This window comes from Gadus macrocephalus, chromosome 14 (assembly GCF_031168955.1).
Source record: "Gadus macrocephalus chromosome 14, ASM3116895v1".
Taxonomy (NCBI): Eukaryota; Metazoa; Chordata; class Actinopteri; order Gadiformes; family Gadidae; genus Gadus; species Gadus macrocephalus.
Genome location: NC_082395.1, coordinates 3,073,262 through 3,094,890, shown reverse-complemented (window position 1 = coordinate 3,094,890; position 21,629 = coordinate 3,073,262). Strand labels below are relative to the sequence as shown.

The following is a 21,629-nucleotide window of genomic DNA, read 5'->3' as shown; positions in this document are numbered from 1 at the left end:
GTAAATCAATAGTCCAGGAGAGGAATTCCGGTAACTCTCTCTAGCTGTGTGTGTGTGTGTACGTCTCTGTCTTTGAACACATGTGTCTGTATGTTTGTGTGTGCGCGCGGTGTATGTGTGCATGGATGTGTGCGAGTGTGTTTGCTGGTGTGTGTACGCGTGTGCCTTTGTTTGGGTGTGTGCGAGTGTGTGCACGTTTGTATGGGTGTGTGTGAGTGTGTGTATGTGTGTGTGGGGGAATGTGTGTGTGTGCGAGTATGTTGTGGGTGTGTCAGAGTGTGTGTTTATGTGTGTTTGTGTGTGTGTGTGTGTGTGTGTATGTGCGTGTGTGTGTGTGCGCGTGTATGCGGAGTATGTGTGGGTGTGGGTGTGTGTGTGCGTGTTTACAAAGAGCTTGTGTTACAGCATGGAGCCTAGTGACACAGAGTCCTGAAGATAGGCCCCCAGTCATCCCGACTGGGATAATCCGGGTGAGTAGATCAGCGCTCCTCATGTTAACAATGCTGCTTTGAGAATACTTTATTATATTATTCATTGAAAATACACTTTAATCCAAACCGACACTCAAGCCGGGTTGAGAAAAACTGTTGCACAAAAGCTGCATTTTAACACATTTTGAGATTGATTGGAGGATCAGAATCACTGAAATGTGTGACACGAAAAAATGGTTTATGTGTTTTGTACATTTTTTAGAGGGGCTTGGGCTTGGGGATTTACGCCGGTTCATGCACGGCTAAAAGGTAGGAACGTCCCAGGGAGTCCCCGGGAATAAGAGTGCTGCTGAGTTCCTCAACACAGGGATAGGGTCAGAAGGAGGATTCCTGCGTTAGTGGTTTCGTTGTGTGTCGTAGCAGAGTTAGCATGAGTTGAATTTATCACAACAATAGCATGTAACATCACTATATAAAAGGGCGCAGCAAACATAAAACTCAAAAAGTTAACTGAAGACTCGTTTTTGGTCAACAGCATGCAGTGCATCACGAATATCCACGAGACTCAAATGTTTTTGCTAAATCAGTTTTTTCTGTGGAGAAACAATGAAAAGGTTACATTGTGCAGATTTAAGGCATTCACAGATTTGGTCAGAGAGTGTTGAGGGATCCTTTACAAAGTTTGTGAGGGACACACACAAATAGAGATCACACAATTATTATACAATAACAAAAATCTGCATTTGCATAAATGGACATTTGAAAGCCTCCACCATGCTTCAAACCGGCCAGTGTGTGTTTTACAATGTGGAGTGGTGTGGAGTGCTTATTGGATGAAGAGCAGAGAGTTGTCGAAGGCCAGGAGTTCGGTGTCCACGAGGGGGTAGGGTTTACGGTAGTACACCCTGGCTGTCAGCATCAGGATGAAGGCTTCAAGGACCTTGGCCATGTTGTTGAACTCTGTGGAGACAAACACAGGAGGCGCATCATGACTCAAATAAATTAGTATTAAAATGTAAAAAAAAAAAAATTGTAGGTTCATATAGTTGCCTTAATATCTGATGTCAGTGCCGTGGTAATTATGTCCAGCCTGAATGTTATCCCAATTATTTTTCCACTCTTAGCCACAAGTAGCCACTCACACACACTCTCTCTCTCTCTCTCTCTCTCTCTCTCTCTCTCTCTCTCTCCTCTCTCTCTCTCTCTCTCTCTCTCTCTCTCTCTCTCTCTCTCTCTCTCTCTCTCTCTCTCTCTCTCTCTCTCTCTCTCTCTCTCTCTCTCTCTCTCTCTCTCTCTCTCTGATAGTCACCAGGTGTTCAGTGTATGTTACCTGAGGCCCTCCCCTGCCAGTTGATCATCTCTGTACAGGGGATGACGTCGTAGCTGGTCAGTAGTTCAAAGATAGCGGCTGCAGGCTGTTTATGATCACCGCTACCAGGATAACGTGGTACTTGGCCATTAAGTGATACTCCGGTCGGCCACACACAGGCTGGTCTTCACCATGACGTTGAAGGCATACAACGACAGCAAGGTGGAGATGGTCATTAATATTCTCAGGTAGAACACCGGACTGTAAATATCTACCTGTCAGAAAACACAATCAAACGAAATGAGACGACCGGACAAATGTTCATCGTGTTAACATCCAATGTAAGCAGTGTCGGCAGATTTAGCCCTGTGGTTGTGATCGGCGGTCAGTCGTACCTTCTCCTGGAAATACTTCCCCATCAGCCCAGAGCACGGCGATGATCAATATGGGAATCAGGACCACAGTCTGAGAGACACACTTTCTGAAAATGCTGTAGGCTCGTCTGCAAAACCAAAGGGTTTACACGCACATTGAACAGGAGTCGTATGGCGTACACAACCAAGACTCTGCATAGCCACCCCCTACCCTCCAACTGCCCCCTTATCTAATTATTGTAGGTTGTACGTCCTGGCATTTAATGTACGCACTTATTGTATGTTGTACGTCCTGGCACTTAATGTACACACCTATTGTATGTTGTACGTCCTGGCACTTAATGTACACACTTATTGTACGTTGTACGTCCTGGCACTTAATGTACACACCTATTGTATGTTGTACGTCCTGGCACTTAATGTACACACTTATTGTACGTTGTACGTCCTGGCACTTAATGTACACACCTATTGTACGTTGTACGTCCTGGCACTTAATGTACACACTTATTGTACGTTGTACGTCCTGGCACTTAATGTACACACCTATTGTACGTTGTACGTCCTGGCACTTAATGTGCACACTTATTGTACGTTGTACGTCCTGGCACTTAATGTACACACCTATTGTACGTTGTACGTCCTGGCACTTAATGTGCACACTTATTGTATGTTGTACGTCCTGGCACTTAATGTACACACTCATGTAAATGTAACTCACTTGTCCATGGGAGTTGTGGGCAGACAGAAGCAGCAGCAGCAGCAGGGGCCGACGTGCAGAGTGCACTCCACGCTCTGCAACTTCTCCAGCATCTCCGTCTCGCCCCCGAGGTAGGCCACGGTCAGGTGGAAGAAGGCGAACAGGGCCATCCCCGTGTAGCTGTGGACGGACACGGCACAGGGGAAAGTCTCATGGACGGACGGGCGGCATGTGGATGCGGGTTGGCTCGTCACCGGAAGGTCGCTGGTTCAATCCCCGGCTCCTCTTAGCTGTGAGTGTCGAGGTGTCCCCGAGCAAGACGCCTCACCCTAACTGCCCCTGACGAGCTGGCTGTCGCCCTGCGTGGACGACGTCGCCGTCGGTGTGTGAATGTGTGTATGAATGGGTGACTGTTGCAGTTAATTTACCATTAATTCAATCATGTGATCTGCTGAAAGGCCAATAGAATAGTTTGGTTCCAAAGTAAGGGTGGTGTGCCAACTGTTTAACATTTAGGGGGTTTAGCCGACGCTTCTATCCAAGACGACTTACAACGGTTCAGACACTCATTCGAACAACGAGGGCAGAGTCAACCATGAGAGGCGACAGCCAGCTCATTGGCAGCAGTCAGGGTGAGGTGCTCTTGCTCAGGGACACCTCGACACTCAGCAAGGAGGAGCCGGGGCAGACATAGCAACACTCCGGTTCCAAGTCATTCCGCTCTACCTCCTGAGCTAAGCCTCGCTGCCCGATCATCAAGCAGACTTCTTTATTCATGCAATTAAAGAGCAGGTCAGTGCATCACGTTCCAGGAATGCCTACAAGTAGACTGTTGACATTAATGTTGAAACCTGGGACCTTTCTGCTGGGAGGGAATGATCTCACCACCAGACTATCCTGTCTTTGTCCAAAAATGCAAGTGCGGATGAATAATTGACAGAACAGATTGATTATAATGGTTGAACAGAAACAAGGCTGACTGTTGTGTGCTCAAACTGAATGTTAGACGTCAAAGCAAATGCGCAGACAAGACGAAGTAAGACACCTTCACGTAATGAGGGAGAATCGTTCAGTAGTACAGGGAGGTGACTGACTCACGCTGAACTGAGGAGGTCAGCCAGCATGGCCGACCGCGGGACAATCAAGCCCAACTGGGCAGCGACGCCAATGACCTGAGCGAACCATATACATACATGACCCCAGACATGCACACACATGCAGAGGTGGATACACACACAAGAGCACAGATGAATGCACACACACACACACACACACACACACACACACACACACACACACACACACACACACACACACACACACACACACACACACACACACACACACACACACACACACACACACACACACACACACATTAAGATAAGACATATTGAATCGGCATTTCCATCAAACTAACTGTGTTCCTTCATTCGAAATGAACTGTAGTTCCACCGTATAACAAAGTGTGAAATGCATATGCGTCAATTACAAATTCCTGGTTTCTGTCTTTGCCTCAGCCTTTTATATATATACATTATATATAGTGAACGTTTGGCTGGTATTGTTTACTAACCGGGAAGAGCGACAGCACTATGAGACAGCGGTCTTTAACATGAGTGCAGCTGATTTTCCTGCTCAGGTACACCCACATCTCCATGAAGAGGGCACAGGTAGACAGCGACATGACCAGTAAGAAGATGAGGAAGCCCATCATGACAGGGCTCAACCCTGAGCACAACAAAAACACAGGCACACAAAGACAAACGTCTGTTGAATCCCCATCGAAATCCCTGTTGACTCTACATTCAGGAAACTTTGAAGAACCACTCCATTGAACCGGTACTGCCAAAGTCTCAGAGCTTCTCCTGAACTTCTCAGTAAGACCTGTTGCTGTTCTCTGTGTTCTCTGGAGTTGAATCTTACCTCTTACAAAATCCTCGGCAAACGGTGTGCTTATACTGCAGTTCACCATTTTGTTTAGAAGTTCGGATTGGTCTCAGTAAATCCAGATGGCGTTAAGCAGAGTCTTTGGTTTCCTCTACAGACACTGCCTCACTCTGGCTGCGTGGACCTTTGAGCCGGAAAAACACCAAAGCCATAAATCCATGATAACAGGTATTTGCATCCAAAGTGACTTTCAAGTTAGGCTGTGCACCATTGAAGCATAGAATCAATATTGGGAGAACACACACACACACACACACACACACACACACACACACACACACACACACACACACACACACACACACACACACACACACACACACACACACACACACACACACACACACACAGGCTACTACAATGTGTCTAACCGTTGTAGATGGATACAAACATAGAACTCGTTTGGTGTGTAGAACTCATTTGGGAACACTCCAGTACTTCCCCCTTCTTGGTCATAACCAATATCGAATCAGTCTAAATTAAAGTGATGTGCTTGCCAGAAGCATCCACCGGGTGGCAGTCGAGAGCTAGAAGTCAGCATGTGGTGAGATAAGAAACTACGCGTAATATTCCTTTGTTATAGACCTGTAGTCTATGGTACTAACCTAACACAATGTTTAAAACCTGGAGTGCAATATTGACTACACATTTGGCTATTACACTGTCAATGACAAACACAGAGGCATCCTCCATAGGCACTTTCCACTGACTAGACTACAGAAAAACAGAGAGACAGTGTGTATGTGCGTGTGTGCGCGTGCGTGTGTGTATGCTTATACCAGTAAAATAATTCTAACACTAGCCAAGGTTGAATATCTGTCACAATATGCTACAATACATAATAGACTGCTATCGCATAATTTATAAAAAAATTGACAATATGCAACAATAGTGTTTTTTCTGCAAAGGCAAAAGAAGGGAAGCAACATCATTTGTTGACCGTCATTCCTGTGGTATGCGTGTGTCTGCTGCGTGCCGCCGCCTGTGGGCTCCCCTTAGGAAGAAGAAAAAGTGATGCAAACGCGATGCCAGTCATGAAGCGGTGCAGCGGGGAGGAGGATTCCCATCACACCAAGATGGCGGCGAGGCGCACAGCCGGCACGGTAGCGCGCTGAGAGACGGGGGACAGACACAGGGAGACACATTGTCATTGCTTATCTTCTGGTCATCACTGACATGGACCAGTGTTAAGGAGGGACTCATCGACACAAGGCGTCCGAGGACTAATTTCATCTTGCACGAGGTGTGTGTGAGTATGACCGGATTGTACCGTTAGTGGCTGCATGGGGATTCACTTCACAGCTGTGTGTTGGGGTTTCTCGGAGCTGGACGCGCGCACCGTTGCGTGTTGACCGCACAATAGATGGTGTATTGGTGCCAGACACGACTCGGTTTCAGTGCAGTTGGTGACGTGCGCGTACAGGACGATCGGACTGGACACGGTGAATGCCATGCCTCGCTTTGCCCTCAGATCGCCTCCGCCACGCATGTGCCACAGGTTGTTTTGCAATCGCTCCTTAATCCGTGTAGATTCAGTTCAGCGTGCGGTAATGCAACGTAAACAAGTGGGACATACGCCGTCCTACGTCGCCACTATGATAATGCCCTTGTCTGTCCAGTGAACTGCGGCTAAAAATAACTGCGCTCCCCTGACGGAGATGGGTTATTTGGAAACGGAGGTTAAATCTGTCCCCGTCTGTTATGATTGAATGTCGGTGTCACTTTTGAAACGTTAGCATGGAAATCAAGTAATTTCCATGGCCAGTGTAGCCTAAATTGTCATCTGACATTTGAGGCTAAACTACAATTTAACTGATTGGTTCTTGGGGGATTGCGTCGGGAGCCATCTTCACAAAAATGTCAGTCATGCATTTAGTTGTGACACACTGGAGAAGCATGTCTGGTCAGATCACATGCCACCAAAACATTCCCAACCCTGTCATTTCAGCTCACCTCAGCTGAGCAAAAAGGAAAAGCCAGTTATAGTCTTATTTTCCAAATTAAGAAACTTAGTTGTTGTTGTGGACAGAATAAAGTCAATATATAAAATAAGCAGGTCAATTGAGCCAGGTCTGCATCCAGAACCAAGGTCCATGCTTAACTTCCGCCAGTAAAAGTTCAAAGTGAAACTGTTGCTGTCCAGCTGACAGAACATTCCAGGTCCACCCAATAACACTGCCTTCCTCCTGACCTTACAGTGCCCTAAAGGTTGAAGCCTGCCATCCAACTGTTTTAACCATCTGGCTGAGTGCTGAGTGCGTCTCATGTGACACGTTTGGCCGTCAAACGCTTCAACAGATTTCACATGTGTTTCTGCTGTGAAACCAATAATGCCCAATCTTCAGCCAGAGCACTGTGGCCGTGAACCACCCTGCAAGAAAGTGTTGGTGTTGTGTTTTATGTTAATTTGAAGTGAAAATCACATTGACATTCCCATTTAGGGCATTTAGAAGTCACGTTTATCCAAAGTGACTTACAATAAGTACATTTGTCAGAAGAAAGAGAAACAAGAATATATCGCTGTCGGAATACTAAGGATGTTCATACAACAAAGTGCCGGCCAAGCACTAACAATCGTCAGGTTAAACCATTCCCTGTATACAACATGGATAGCTAGGATAAGATGGATAAGACATCACAGCAAATAATTCACACTGTTGCTGCTGCTTCTCAAGTGCATAATTAATAATAAACGTATGAGTTGTGACGTACAGACAGTCTCATAGACAGTTTAAGGCCTTTGTGTTACAATTACAAAGAAAGGACAAACAACAATCCTCCTCTTCAAAATAATATAAGGATACCACTCTGCACTTTGCACAGTATTATACAGTCCCAGGGAATCAGGTCTATAAACACTAATTAGCCCCAGTTCCACCACTGTATTTAGTGACGTGAGGAGGAGGATTCAACAGACTCCCAGCCCGTTAGGGAGTCAGGGGGTGGAGAGGATATCATAAGCAAGCTGAGGCGGATCCCCTCACGATGACGTCCGGAGCCACGTCTCACAGCTCCTCTCACAGATCAGTAAAACGAAACCCAGTCTCACTGCCGAAGTTCCGTGTTTTAAGGAGAGGGGGGTAATGCACAACCCCGTAAAATGGGTGATGGCATGGATGGTTGAAGAGCATTAGACCGTTTCGGAAAGAAACTAATAGGGATTGGGGGAAGGTTTGGTCTTTTTGTTGGAATTCTTCGATTAGTGTTTTTCAAGGGAATTCTGACCTTCACGCTAGTGCTAATGTATATACATTCCCCAAGTCAGTAGATGCATATAAATAAAGAAATCGAATCTCTCCGTCTCATCAATCCAGAATGTCGAAATCAATGTAAAAAAAACGACATCACTGAAGATTGCTGTTCCAATCTGTGCACCAGATTGCAGACGACAACAGTGAATCCATTCCATAATCCAGCCAAGGTTACACTCGGAGGGTGATTGCTTTTGGCAGTCCTCAGGTGTGAATGTGTGTATAGATGAGTGAGGCTGGGTGGTCCCTCAAACACCGTCTGTAATTCCGCCTGCTCCCTATAGTACCTCATATCGCCCTCGGAGGAAGGTGCTTCAGAATGATTCATTTATTTTGGAGCAGAAATGTTTCACCTTGCGGATGTGAGAAAATACACAAATATCTTCCTTGTGAATTAAAAGCCTGGACGTTTATGCCAGTGTTTAATGTCTGTTACGGCATATATTTAATGTCAGTGAAGTCCAGACTTGGGTATAATTATGTTATATAGTTTTTAATGCTAGCACATAGCCTAATTAGGCTCATAAGCGCCGCCCTGTTATGGATTTAACTTGAAAGAAAAGCCTTTGAAAATAATTGTAAAGCCAAAAAAACAACATTAATGAGGATCATCTATGCCGATGACCTTAAGATACTGTGCCAAGTAATGGCTTGCTCACAGAAGTTCCTCATACTTCCACTCATTAGAGGAGAGCGACCTCTGAACTTGACCGTCACTTAATTGAATCGGCCAGGTTCCGACGGGAGAGACCCTTTGTAAAACGAGGTCAAGCTGAACAATGCATGCATTGCTTTCTGTCTGCCCATCAAATGTGGACGTTTTCTCTACCCGGCTATCATGGGAATCATAACATGATAGAGTAGGTGTGTTGGTTCGACCACCACACTCACTGTCAGAACAGTAACAGTCGGGCTAATACGTGTGATCAATTTCACTCAATGTCAAAATCCTCTACTGGGGGGTTCGCTTTGCAAGTTCTGCTGACGTTGGCGCTTTCTTGAATGTGTTTTAAGACATTTTCAAACTTTTGTGTTTTCAAACTGTCCTGTTTCTGCAACTTTTGAAGACGGTTAGAAATGTGACATAGATTGAAATGTATTATGTTATTTTATTAAGTTATGGTACAAGCAGCTTCCATTTCCCACAATTTCCTAACTTGAATCGGACGGTCCGAAACCCCCCCCCCCCCCCCCCCCAAAAAAAAAAACGCCAGAGGGATTAAATGTGATGTTTGGGTGGACCTTTCTTGCTGTTTGGTTTGCCTGCACCAACACACCCATTAACATCCTGTGTTAGGTGTGACGGGCTCTGTCACGTTAAAATTGTACCGGGGGCGAAAATTGTACCGGCCTACGTCATCGTTTGTTTACATCCTGACAACCTGCCCGGAAACAGACGACGCGATGCAGAAAACATGTTTCCAAACGACGAAATAACATAATACAGATAGCGGATCGCTATCTGTATTATGATAGATAGTGATAACACTTGTTTTTACTTTATATTTGTATTGTATTTAATTGTTTAATCGAAACAATAAAAAAATTGCCCGCGAGACGGGCGATCGCGTCAAATGACGCGTCAAATCACGTAGGAAGGTTCTTGAACATTCTAGACTATGAAACCTGCTTAAAACACTCAGTTTACTAGCTAAATTCGATTAAACAATTCAATACAATACAAATATAAAGTAAAAACAAGTGTTATCTAGCGATCCGTTATCTGTATTATGTTTCAAGAACCCTCCTACGTCATTTGACGCGATCGCCCGTTTCGCGGGCAAAACATTTGTCATTTGACGCGATCGCCCGTCTTGCGGGCAATTTTTTTTTATGGTTTCGATTAAACAATTAAATACAATACAAATATAAAGTAAAAACAAGTGTTATCGCTATCTATCATAATACAGATAGCGATCCGCTATCTGTATTATGTTATTTCGTCGTTTGGAAACATGTTTTCTGCATCGCGTCGTCTGTTGCCGGGCAGGTTGTCAGGATGTAAACAAACGATGACGTAGGCCGGTACAATTTTCGCCCCCGGTACAATTTTAACGTGACAGCTCCACTAGTGCTGCGGTCCTTTATCACGCTCTGGTGAATAGCAGCCTGGCCCTCCGTCATAGTAAGCTAGATGTGTTTTAATTAACCAGTAAAAACTCAAATTCACAAATCCGGGGCCACACAATCACATTGATCTGAACGTTTTGTGTTGAGAGTGGCCGAAAGTTCTTCGGTAAATATAAATCTTTTTCAAATAGGAGTATTGTAATTATAGAGATTTTTGATGTCGTGTCAGATGGAGTAGCATGTCATCGCTACCGCATTAGCTTTGTTCACTGCTAGCCTGTTCATTTTGTAAAATGTATCAAAGACAAACCGCCGGGGTAGGCGTTAGCTTGCTAATATATCCGCAAAATGACTACCACATTTCTCTGCTTCCCAGAGATTTATACGCACCAAGTGTATTCCCCCCTTGTCTCGTCAGCATTTCACTTGCCAAAAGGCGTCTTAGTTTTCTATTGTGCATGTTCTAATTGGTCTGGCATGTTTAACCAGACCAATCACAGTGCACAGCACAAACTTTGTCCGAAATTACTCTTCAAACGTTTTAGTTTTCATTGCATGTTGGTGTAGTTAAATGCATGAGCCTATTTTAAATGTAAGTGTCAAAAGACCAGGGGAACTTCCCGTGTTAATAACATATCACTATACAACGTTACCGTCCAGCAACAGAAACATGTTCAAAAACCCTGCTTTGCTGAGAGGTAACCCAGGTCAATGGGTGCAGGGATCTCCCATTCGTTCTCCATGGAAAACAAACAGTTAATTTCCCAAGGAATGAGGCCTGGTTCCCTCCCAACGTGACTCAACGGTGTAAAGAAACCCAAAGCAAACCAGGGGATCCATGCATCCCTCCTCGGGTCTAACTGGAAGCAGATGCTTGGCTGGCCGGCGGACTGTCCTCCTGGCTCGTGTTTGGGTTCTTCAGCACATTCCTCTAAACCTGCTCCACGTGTCCGGCCTGCCTCCGCTGTCTCTCTGCTGGATGCAAACCCCCTTTGATCTGGAGCCAGCGACACCGCCGCCGCCGCCGCCCCCGCCCCCTGTCGGTGCTCTGGAACCTCATTGGTTCCCCTCGGCACCCTTGGACCCATTGATCTTTACACAGCTGGGTGAGGTTTGCCCATGCAGCTTGACCTCTGGTCATGTTGTCCGTGGCGAACCTGTGTGTGTGCGGAAGACCCACTCGGTGGAGGGTCAGGTTCTCTAGAGCCGGACCTCCTACGGGCACTGGGTAGGACCGGGGCGTCCGGGTCGTGGGGTTTAGGAGGTGCTGGTTCCAGGCCTCTCATGTGGTAAGAGTTAGAGTTTTTTTTCTGAGCCCCCATCACGCCCTCAGCCTCCGCTTCCATGGTGTAATGATTGTTCTCACACACTCTCCTGCACACACTACTTGATCCAATTGAAGTCGATTCAAGACTTGACTTGAAAAACGGTGACAATAAAAAGGGCTTTGCTTTGCTTTGTGATCCACTACACACGCAGCCAATTCATAAAACGATGGCTAAGCATCCTCCTTATTTTGGACGGAGCAAATGGACCGTGAAACCTCTGGCGAGTTCGAGCTCAGAGCATTTGTAGCAGCATAAAAGACAGGGTTGTAAATAATTTACCAAAAATCATAAATATTTACAATACTGCTGCTGGAATCCTGCAAAAAATTATGATGACCTTTTAGAAAAGCATGAGGGAGGGGACGGGGTTCAGGAAAGGGTCCTGAATCAGTTGTGTCTCCTCCATGGGCGTTGTTCTGCAGACCGGGCAAGCCCTCTTCTATCATTTAATCGGCCACAGAGAAGTAGGACAGCCAGCAACTGAGATATTTTGGATTAGCTCAGCTTTGCTTACAATGAGATACGGTCATTTCCTATTCAGTTATGATCCGTCTGTGATGCTCTGCTGAATGTTTTATAGCCAGACATGAAACACATTTGCCGTCCTTTAACATTTGATTGGTCGTAATTGTACGGTTTTGTACATACATATGTATGGACCGTGGTGCTTATCTGGTCAAACCTGTGCTTGTGTTTATTTGTACACCGGTCCCCCTTGAAAAGGAGATCTCCATCTCAATGAGACTTTTTGTTTCAATAAAGGACATAATGACAATCATAGGTTGGCTATGAGGGAGATCTTTCAAAGTTTACGAAGGACAATTTCAATCTCCCATTTTCTCTTTCTTGTAAATATTCAAAAGCCTTTCGTGAACGCTGTGTTGAAATTCCGGTTCTCCCAGAAAAGCGCCCTGGAGCGCATTCAAAACGACACAGAAAAAAACCATCCAGGGAATGTCTTGTAACTCTTCCCCCCTCTACCTCCGGTGTGTCTGTGGTGACCCAGTGGCGCTGGCTTCCTGCGAACCGCCCGAGTAGGAGGCAGAGCGGAGACAGGGGGAGGTGGGCGGAGGGTGCCCTATATTTATAGGCTTTATGTAATGTGTGTCACGCCGGTGTCAGTATTTAGTTTGCATTGTATTTTTAGCCGGCCCACGACATGGCAGAGATGAGTGGCATTCCTGGGCCCATCGTGAGGCACCGTGTTTGGGCCGCAGGAACACAGAAATGCCCTCCACTGACTCGCTTTCCCAGAGACTGCGAATCCTTAAATGTGTTCCTGTCGCGACGTTGCAGTTCCATTTGAAATTCGACTGGTATCGGAGTTTGTTTACGTGCGTTGAACGAGTCTCATGGCCTTAATGTGAAATCTATGTGCTATACCTATTAGGACAACACAGTGAAACACTGTTTGGGTCTGTTCTGGGGTTTTACAAACATTCCACTTGTAAATGTGTATTTCTTCAGCACTTTTCCCCAAATGGCCGAGAATGTCGGCAATTTTTGTCAGGTGTTCCACTGATGATTCATAGAGAAACCTGCATACATGCAGCCAGGGACACACCTGCTCTCGAGTCGGACAATGCCTTTGCAGCAAGGCCTACTTTCTGTCCCTCGTGGGAGTCTTGTGTGGAAATCCTTTTGTACAAGGATGGATTGTGATAGCAGTTGCCAGCTGTGGCTTTGTTTCTGTTTGACATCCACACACCAGATAGAGACTCAAGTGGGGGAACCACTGTTTCGCCTTGGTCTCCGTACTAGGGGCTGTCTCTGTCTCTGTGTTTTACTGTAGCTGGGTTCTCCACCTCGCAAGCTGGCAAAGGGGACTCGGAAGGGTAATGAGATGGATAACGAGGCCTCGGAAATGCTGAGGTGGCTATTCAATTGGCAGCCGGTGTGAGAAATGCCTGCCTCCGGAGAAGGAAATCACCACTTGGCTGTACGTTAAGGTGTACATTTGAGTATGTTGTTCTTGCTGGCGGTTTTTAATTGGTTGCGACGTGCAAGTATGATTATTATCCTGGCAAGCTTAGCTTACCATTGGGCCTTTCATTCTTTTGATACATTATATTGTCTCTTTAATTAGAATTAATCTAACTCTGAGCTCCCTCGGTAAGGGACGTTATGTCAAATGACTTAAATTTTAATGTATAAATTATGTGGTTTGAATCTGTGGCTACAATTTGTTAAGTGTGTATTGGATACAAGGGAAATCTTGATAATTTCCAGCTCCCATAATCGTTTGGTTATTACTTCTTTACTCCTTTTAATGTCGTTATTAATCATATTGTTTCCTACCAGACCATATTAGTGCTTGACACTTTCTATGATATATCTTTACTGTACCAACTTCAACATTTTGGTGTTCCTCTTTCTTCTGACAAATGTTCTTATTGTATCTCGCTTTGGATAAAAGCGTCAGCTAAATGTAGGTGTAAATCACTATAGCCTTTAGACTTGCTGCGGCCACTAGCCCTCATTTGCCTGTGTCTCTTCCTCCAAAGAAACCTACGCGGACCTCCCTTTGCCCATAAAGTGCAGCCATCAGATGCAATACTTTTGACAGAGTCTTTCTGGATCCCACTGTGAGAAAAAGCGGCGTGGCTACATGTGTTTACAATCTGAATGCTAGTGCTCAAATGCTCTTGGAACCAGCGTTTTCTCAGCAGCTGTCAATAGTTGGAAGCAGGAGCTAAAGGCGGCGCCATCAATCCCACCACCTCCATCGGGTATATGCTTGGCTCGCTAACCCGGCAATGATGGTCTTGTTAAAACCCATAAAGTTAACACTGAAATGGGTGAATACCCCATTCTGGCCTGATGCAATATCAATGATTGAAGCCGGTCGATTGTGAATGGTAGCAACAACAGGAGACCCAATTGTTTGCATTTTTACTGTTCACTACAGTCGTTAGACAGTGGGGCGTTATTTGTCTTAACGTAAATAGTAGTCTATTGGTAACGAACCCTTAGCATAACACAATTGGCTCTGGTTATAGGTGGACCCAGGAAAGCATATTATGTTACAAAGCCTGCAGTGGCTTATTGGTATCCATTGCATCAATCCCAGAGCTAAGTCATTTCAGCATGCTAATACACCCACATAATTAGTCCCCTCGGACCACACCCTCTTACGCCATGCGCTTGGAATCGCAAGAGCCGGTCTTGTGGGCAAAAGTCACATAATATCGGAATAAAACCAACAAACCCTAAGATTAGAAAATCTGGTTGCAATAAAACCACCCTCTCAAAAGACAACACAAAGCAATGGAAGTAGAGGTTCCCAATGTAAGCCAATCCCGTCACGCCCCGTCTGCAAAATTGCTAAAGATTTCCCGTTTCCAGGAAAGGTACGGCGTTCTGTATACAAAGTGTGTTCTTACACATGGCTGCCCCCCTAGGGTACGGCATGCATGGTTCTGATCCATTTATAACTTCCAGTTTCCACATATGCCTCCAGTTTCCCCCACGTGCTCTGCAGGTAGGTTGCATAACACCCATCACCCAGACTCGTTTCTTCTGTACATTTACCTTTACATTCAGGGCATGTAGCGGACGCTTTTATCCAAAGAGACTTGCAATAAGTACATTTGCCAGAAGAAAGAGAACTGATATATTGCATACTGCACAGTAAGGATGTTCACAGAAACAAGCCAAGCACTAACCATCACTAGGTTTACCCATTCCCTGTATGCACCAAAGATAGCTAGGATAAGATGCAACACAATGCTAAGGACTGTTTTTAAGAAGTTCTGTAAATGAAACAAGGCTGCTGAGTGTGCTGTTGCATGCCGCAACAGCAAAGACCCTTGTAGTAATGCACTGCGGACTTCTCTCTCTTTTGCATTAGAGTGATGTAACTCGCACCCAATGAACTTTGTATTTGATATGAATGTGTACCTGCGTGGTGTAGACTGTATTTGTGACGATAAAGTTATATATATAGTTTTGTTTTCCACAAACGTGTTCGTCAATATCTCAGCTTATACCTCAGCTTATATAATATAATAAGCTGAGCTACAAAGGATTGTTCGTTTGGTTGTTTTACATTCGGACTCTGCTGGCTTTATGGTGGTTTCCTCTGACGGATGTCGGGTACTGAATGCGTTTCTAGTTGGCTCTTTCTACGTGGAACCAAGCCAGAGGCTCTCAAAGGAAGCTTGGGCTTTTGTTAGAACGTTGGTGTTAAAACAAAGTTACGTATCGTTGAAGGTTTCATTTGTCACACGCTCAACAGTGAGAAGGGGATCTCTGTTTGGTGGATTGGTTTGTCATGTATGAAAATCACTCCATGGTTAGTCAAGCTGTTGCCCTTTTGATACCAGTGGAGCAACAGACCATAATAATGCTTGGTTCCGGTGGGTGTCAAGTCCACGTACATTGTTGACGTCTTTGGCTGAATTGACTCAGGGTGTTCTACCTACCCTGACTTCATATACAACATTACTTTGTGACCTTTCCTTTGAAAGAAGTTTCTTGACTTCTTGAATCAAAGATGTATGCCATATAATAGCTCCAACAACCCTACTTATCATATTATTCTCTCCTTGCAGGATGGCTGGCATCTAGTCCTTTATCAATGATTGCCAACTTTCCTGGCAGTTACCTAAATGGCCCCAAAATGTGATTAACAGAAGTGAGTTTGATAATGTATTATGTTCTGTTATATTCTAACGAGCAGCACTCTCCCTATCCTCCTCTCCTCCTCCCCCCTCTCCCCCTCTCCTCCTATCCCCCTCTCCCCCTCTCCCCTCTCCTTCTTTCAACTTTTCTCCTCTCCTCCTCTCCTCCTCTCCTCCCCCTTCTCCTCTCCAACCCCCCTCCTCGACCCTCCCCTCCTCTCCCCTCCCCCTCTCCCCTCTCCTCCCCTCTCCCCCTCCCCTCCTCCCCCTCCCCCTCTCCTCTCTCCTTTCCCCTCTCTTCCCTCTCCTCTCCCTCTCCTCTCCCTCTCCTCTCTCCTCTCTCCCCTCCAGGCGTCGGGCGGTGATGGGACAGGATGATGGAGGACAAAGGCCCCCGTGTTGCCGACTACTTTGTCGTGGCCGGTCTGACCGACTCGTCCACGCCGCTGGAGCAGGAGCTCCGCTTCGACGACGCCTGCCACAAGACGGCCAAGGCCCGGGCGCCCATCACGGACGTGGCGGTGGTGGTGCGCTCCCTCGGTGAGGAGGTGCCGGCGGGCTTCGCCTGCGTGGAGACCACGCCCACGGGGCTCTCGGCCGACCTGAACAGCGGCGGCATCATGGCGCCGCAGATCTTCCTCTGCTACCGGCGAGGCCGCGACAAACCGCCGCTCACCGACCTGGGGTGAGGGAGCCCTCGCTCGGACCCTGGCCCGCCTGTTTGTTTGTTTGCTTGTCGGATAAATGTAAATGGACTGCATTTATACAGCGCTATTCTAACCAGCGGCCACTCAAAGCGCTTGACAATACTGCCTCACATGCACCCGTTCATGCACACGTTCACACACCGACGGCGGTGTCAGCCACATAAGGCGACAGCCAGCTCGTCTGGAGCAGTCAGGGCGAGGTGCCTTGCTCAGGGACACCTCGACACTAGCCGGGGATCGAACTAGCAACCTTCCGGTTCCCAGCCAACCTGCTCTGACTCCTGAGCCACTTGCTGCCAAGAGGTCAAGTGAAACGATGAAGCCGTTTATCACGGTGCTCTGAGGTACGGTTACATCTGATGACTGAACCTGAGGCCTCGTGAACGGAGAAGGGGCCGAAGGAGAAGGGGAAAGCCCCTGTGAGTTATGTTGGGACCCCACCCTACGTAGGCAGGGGTGATGGGCATCAGAAGATGGTGAGGTGCCAGGGTACCCCCAGCACAGAACTGACCCGCTCAATAGCGAGAGCATGGTGCAGGGGAAAATCAACGTTTGTTTCCTTGTCATCATCCTTCAGAAATGTACATTCACAGCATTTGAGAGTTTGCTCGCAGGGAAGACGTCATAGTTTAACCTAAGGAGCTTTGGCATACGTTTCCACTGAGTCCCCTCAGTACAAATTCATACAGACCGGTAAAGAGGGCCAACCCTGTCAACTGTCAGATATAATACAGTATACTTCATGTGGATCATTTCCCAGCATTCACTAGCAGACAGCCGTATTGTCCAGGAAGGTAAGTGAGAAGTGGGTGTGGCTCCTGGCCCAGCAGCCCCGGCCCTTTGAGCCAAGAGTCACACTTCACCGTGTTCTCACATCGGCGGAGACATGACTATGAAAGGCTTTTCAAACGGGGGAAGCTGAAACCCAAATCATGCCGTTTCAGCGTTCGCATTAACAGCGCCTGATAGTCTGTCGGGTGCTTTTCTGCGATGGTGGTGTATTACCCTTTTTTCTTTGGACCGATGCATTCTGGGCTATTTGTCAACACGCTTCCACTCCTGGCTGAGCCGAGCAGGTGCAGACAGGGTTAAGTGCTGTCGACTAGTCTCTGACGCTGCAGACTACTGCAATGCTAATCTATGGCTTCACACTGGAGGCTGAAGTGAGACACACTTAGCCACCATTATCTGCTGATAATCCAGAGTGGGCCATGTACCCCAGATACAGATAAAGGCTTAGCGCAGACCAGTGTGCCGTGCACATTCAACCGTTTTCATGGCTGTGTTTTGTCATCATCCGAGAGCCTTTTGTTTGCGTTTTGCCTTTTGTTTTTCTATAGTCACCATCTGCCCTGGTTCCATTAAGGCTACAACATAATTTGGCGAATCAGTGGTCTGCTCGGCTAGCTGGCTTTTAAATAATTAAGTGAAACTATGATATGCCTGCCATTTCCGCTACAGTCATGATGAGTAAATATATATACTAACATTTTGGAAAGAGAGAGAGAGAGAGAGAGAGAGAGAGAGAGGAGAGAGAGAGAGAGAGGAGAGAGAGAGAGAAGGAGAGAGAGAGAGAGGAGAGAGAGAGAGAGAGAGAGAGAGAGAGAGAGAGGAGAGAGAGAGAGAGAGAGAGAGAGAGAGAGAGAGAGAGAGAGAGAGAGAGAGGAGAGAGAGAGAGAGAGAGAGGCCAGATTCAAACTACTATCCGTTGATGTAGGTCAGTGTGCAATGTAAACACTAGACCGTTATTCTGATGCGGTAGGCGGGGTTGGATAGCTCCATATCGGTTCAAACTAAAGATCAGGGCCACTAGTTATTTTGACATGCTTCTAGAAGGTATAAGAAGTCATGACACCTGCATAAGCAATAATCATCCACTGAGCATTAAGCACAGAGTAAAACACTCTCAAAACCCTCTTGGAAACACTATGTCTAGGACAATTTTTTTTATCATCCTTTAAAGGGCAGCAAAGACCTTGATACTCATTTGATTCGACGTGTATTTTTAATATTTCGTCTATTCTCTGCCATTCGCCGTCTCGTCGTGGGGAATGCTGAGCCGCCGCGCCACCTTAAAATTCCACCTGTGCGCCGTCTGTGTGCCGGGTTGATTGCCTCGGCGTTACCAGCTGCCTGAGAACATGACTGGTGCGGCCAGGGGCAGGGCACCAAACCACATTCTGCCTCCTCCTAACAGCCCCGTAGAAAGCCTGGAGAATTCCCCCGTTTCAGACCATGACCATCGCGTCAGGACGGAGGTGTGCAGAGTGGACCGAGTAAACTATACCTTTTATTCGATCCCCGGCTCCTCCTAGCTGAGTGTTGATGTGTCCCTGAGCGAGACACTTAACCCTAACTGCTCCTGTCGAGCTGGCTGTCGCCTCGCATGGTTGACTCTGCCGTCGGTGTGTCAATGTGTGTATTAACCGATGTATGTCGCTTTGGATAAAAGCGTCTGCTAAATGCCCTGATTGTAATTGTATTTATCGCTTATTCTAAGTTACGGTGCACATCGACCGATCCGCCAATAGGACCAATGAGGATTAGCATCAAATAAATGTTTGTATCATGAGTATCGAAAACATGTACGTATCCTTTAAGTATCATTGCATGTTCGTATCGTATGAGTATTCAACACCTGTTTGTGTCGCGGTCATACTAAGACGTGTGTGTGTGGTGTGTGTGGTGTGTGTGTGTGTGTGTGTGTGTGTGTGTGTGGTGTGTGGTGTGTGTTGTGTGTGGTGTGTGTGTGGTGTGTGTGTGGGTGTGTGTGTGTTGTGTGTGTGCGTGTGTGTGTGTGTGTGTGTGTGTGCGCGCGGCGCGTCCCCCCCCGTCCAGGGTGCTGTACGAGTGGAAGGAGCGGCTGAAGCCGGGCTGCCACCTCATCCAGACCACGCCCTACGGCCGGCCGGGCCAACATCAGCAGCACCTCGTCGCAGCGCATCTACGTCACGTACCGCCGCGCACCGACGGCCAGCCGCACGCCGCCCTGGCCGTCACCGACATCTGCATCATCGTGCCGGCCAAGGGCGAGACGCCGCCGCACACCTTCTGCAGGTGGACAAGAACCTCAACAGCAGCATGGTGAGCGCACGCACCTCCAGACCGGACCCCTGGGGTCGAAGGGGTTTCACAAGCGAGGTGCACTTGACTGGGCGTCTTGCGGCTCCGGAGGTAGAGCAGGGTTGGCCGGGTAACCGGACGGTTGCTAGTTCGAATCCCCAACTCCTCCCAGCTGTGAGTGAGTGTCGAGGCATCCCTGAGCGAGACGCCCTCACCCTGACTGCTCCTCCTGACGAGCTGGCTGTCGCCTTGGTACGGTTGACTCCGCCGTCGGTGTGTGAATTTGTCTATGAATGGGTGAATGTTAGGCGATGTTGTAAAGTGCTTTGAGTGGCCGATGGTTAGAAAAGCACGTCATAAATGCAGTCCATTTACTGAACTCACGGTAGTTAGGGTGTCTTGCTCAGGGACACCTCGATTCTCAGCAAGGAGGAGCCAGGGATCGAACTAGCAACCCTCTTCAGATGAACTTCACATGTGTTTCCTTCATTAATTGAACTGTAATTGTGGGCACTTTTTGTCCCGGGTAGGCTCCCGTCGCCCGGGGTTGTTATCAAACTCCCCCCTATTTGTTGCAGTGGCGGATTTTGGGTTTCTATAACTGAACTATTACTTCAGTTTTTATGAGGAAAAGCAGCAGAGTCAGCTGTCCCTCCACACCGGTGTGCTAGACCTTCACATCCCCAATCCCCTAAACCCGCCCCTTTAGTCAACCGCCATAACAGGCTGTTCTGTACCTTACATGGACCTTATCCTCCACATGAGACCAACACGAACGAGCACGCACGCACACATGCACGCACACACAGTTACTGAGGGACTAACCAAGTAATTGTTGTGCCTGCTTTGGTCTGTTTTCACCATTTTCTGGAACCCACCATGCGTGTCGATGTCCCATGTTTCCGCACGCCCACGTGCACAGATGTCTCGGTGCTGCGTGTGGCTCTTAAACTCGGGGTGAGCGGGGAGTGAGAAAACAACTTAAGTGAACCCAGCGGGAGAAAGGCTGAGACTTCTGGGAATCTACTGAGGGCAGTTAAGCTTGGATGTCATGCGTTTGAGTATTGTTATAGGTGTTGAGTCACTTTGCATGTGAACCGTTGTGGGAAAGTAGACTTCTTGTGGAGATCAGGCCTGCCTCCAAATGTGAGCAACAAACAGATGACATGTGTTCTGACTGCAACTGAACTCGACCTCCATTAGGTTAAAAACACGTCAAAACTAGTTTAGTAATCTGAAATTCTTCTGTCAAGGCATGGTGCTGCCTAAATTATTGGACATTTTAAGTCTTTAAACAATGTCCTAGTTGGACGATCAAGGCCAAATATCCAGCTTCCATTATTTTACAGCGAATTCGTCATGTCATGTGTGCGTATTAATGCCTGATATACATTTGTTTCTAATTTTTATTCTAATGCCTGGTCTATCTGTCTTTTCCTTCAGTGGGGATCCGCTGTATATCTGTGTTACAAGAAATCAGTCGCAAAGACCAACATGATCGCCTACAAAGCAGGTGAGCAACCAAACAAACCCTGTTTCATTATGAATCATCGATACATCAGGCAGAGAAGAAGAGTGTTGTGACCGATCCTCCAGAGAGGTTGGGTGGGCGAGATAGCTTTCCCGAACGTGATTCATCTGAGCTGTGTCTAAATTGATGTGCGGGATTATGGGATTATGGGGAGACTGATTCAAAGATTTGCTGGGGTTGACGAGGACAAGAATTATAAATACTGATTAACTGTCTTTAATGGACCATTATAGAGCCCCTTCAACGTTTTACAGTTTGTAGCGCATGTTCATTTTGACGTATCTGTGTGAATG

At 46.9% G+C, this 21,629-nt stretch overlaps 2 protein-coding genes across 3 annotated transcripts; one reads left to right on the top strand and one right to left on the bottom strand.

Moving 5' to 3' along the window:
- Positions 1 to 503: 503 nt before the first annotated feature.
- On the bottom strand, positions 504 to 5,243 carry LOC132471686 (organic solute transporter subunit alpha-like). Its single transcript, XM_060070912.1, has 7 exons — positions 5,136 to 5,243; positions 4,741 to 4,888; positions 4,391 to 4,545; positions 3,913 to 3,986; positions 2,836 to 2,994; positions 1,762 to 2,242; positions 504 to 1,391 (listed from the first exon to the last, which is right to left on the bottom strand). Exons 2-6 carry the CDS (start codon positions 4,787 to 4,789, stop codon positions 2,101 to 2,103), a joined length of 579 nt encoding a protein of 192 aa, XP_059926895.1. The 5' UTR covers positions 4,790 to 4,888; positions 5,136 to 5,243; the 3' UTR covers positions 504 to 1,391; positions 1,762 to 2,100.
- Positions 5,244 to 5,430: 187 nt separating this feature from the next.
- On the top strand, positions 5,431 to 21,620 carry LOC132471685 (C-myc promoter-binding protein-like). 2 transcript variants are annotated; one of them, XM_060070911.1, is made up of 4 exons: positions 5,431 to 6,013; positions 16,387 to 16,720; positions 19,581 to 19,826; positions 21,249 to 21,620. In XM_060070911.1, exons 2-4 carry the CDS (start codon positions 16,410 to 16,412, stop codon positions 21,301 to 21,303), a joined length of 612 nt encoding a protein of 203 aa, XP_059926894.1. In that variant the 5' UTR covers positions 5,431 to 6,013; positions 16,387 to 16,409; the 3' UTR covers positions 21,304 to 21,620. The 2 variants fall into 2 exon arrangements, with proteins under 2 accessions (XP_059926894.1, XP_059926893.1); XM_060070910.1 differs by having other exon boundaries at positions 5,434 to 6,007; positions 21,249 to 21,618.
- The last annotated feature ends 9 nt before the right edge of the window (positions 21,621 to 21,629 follow it).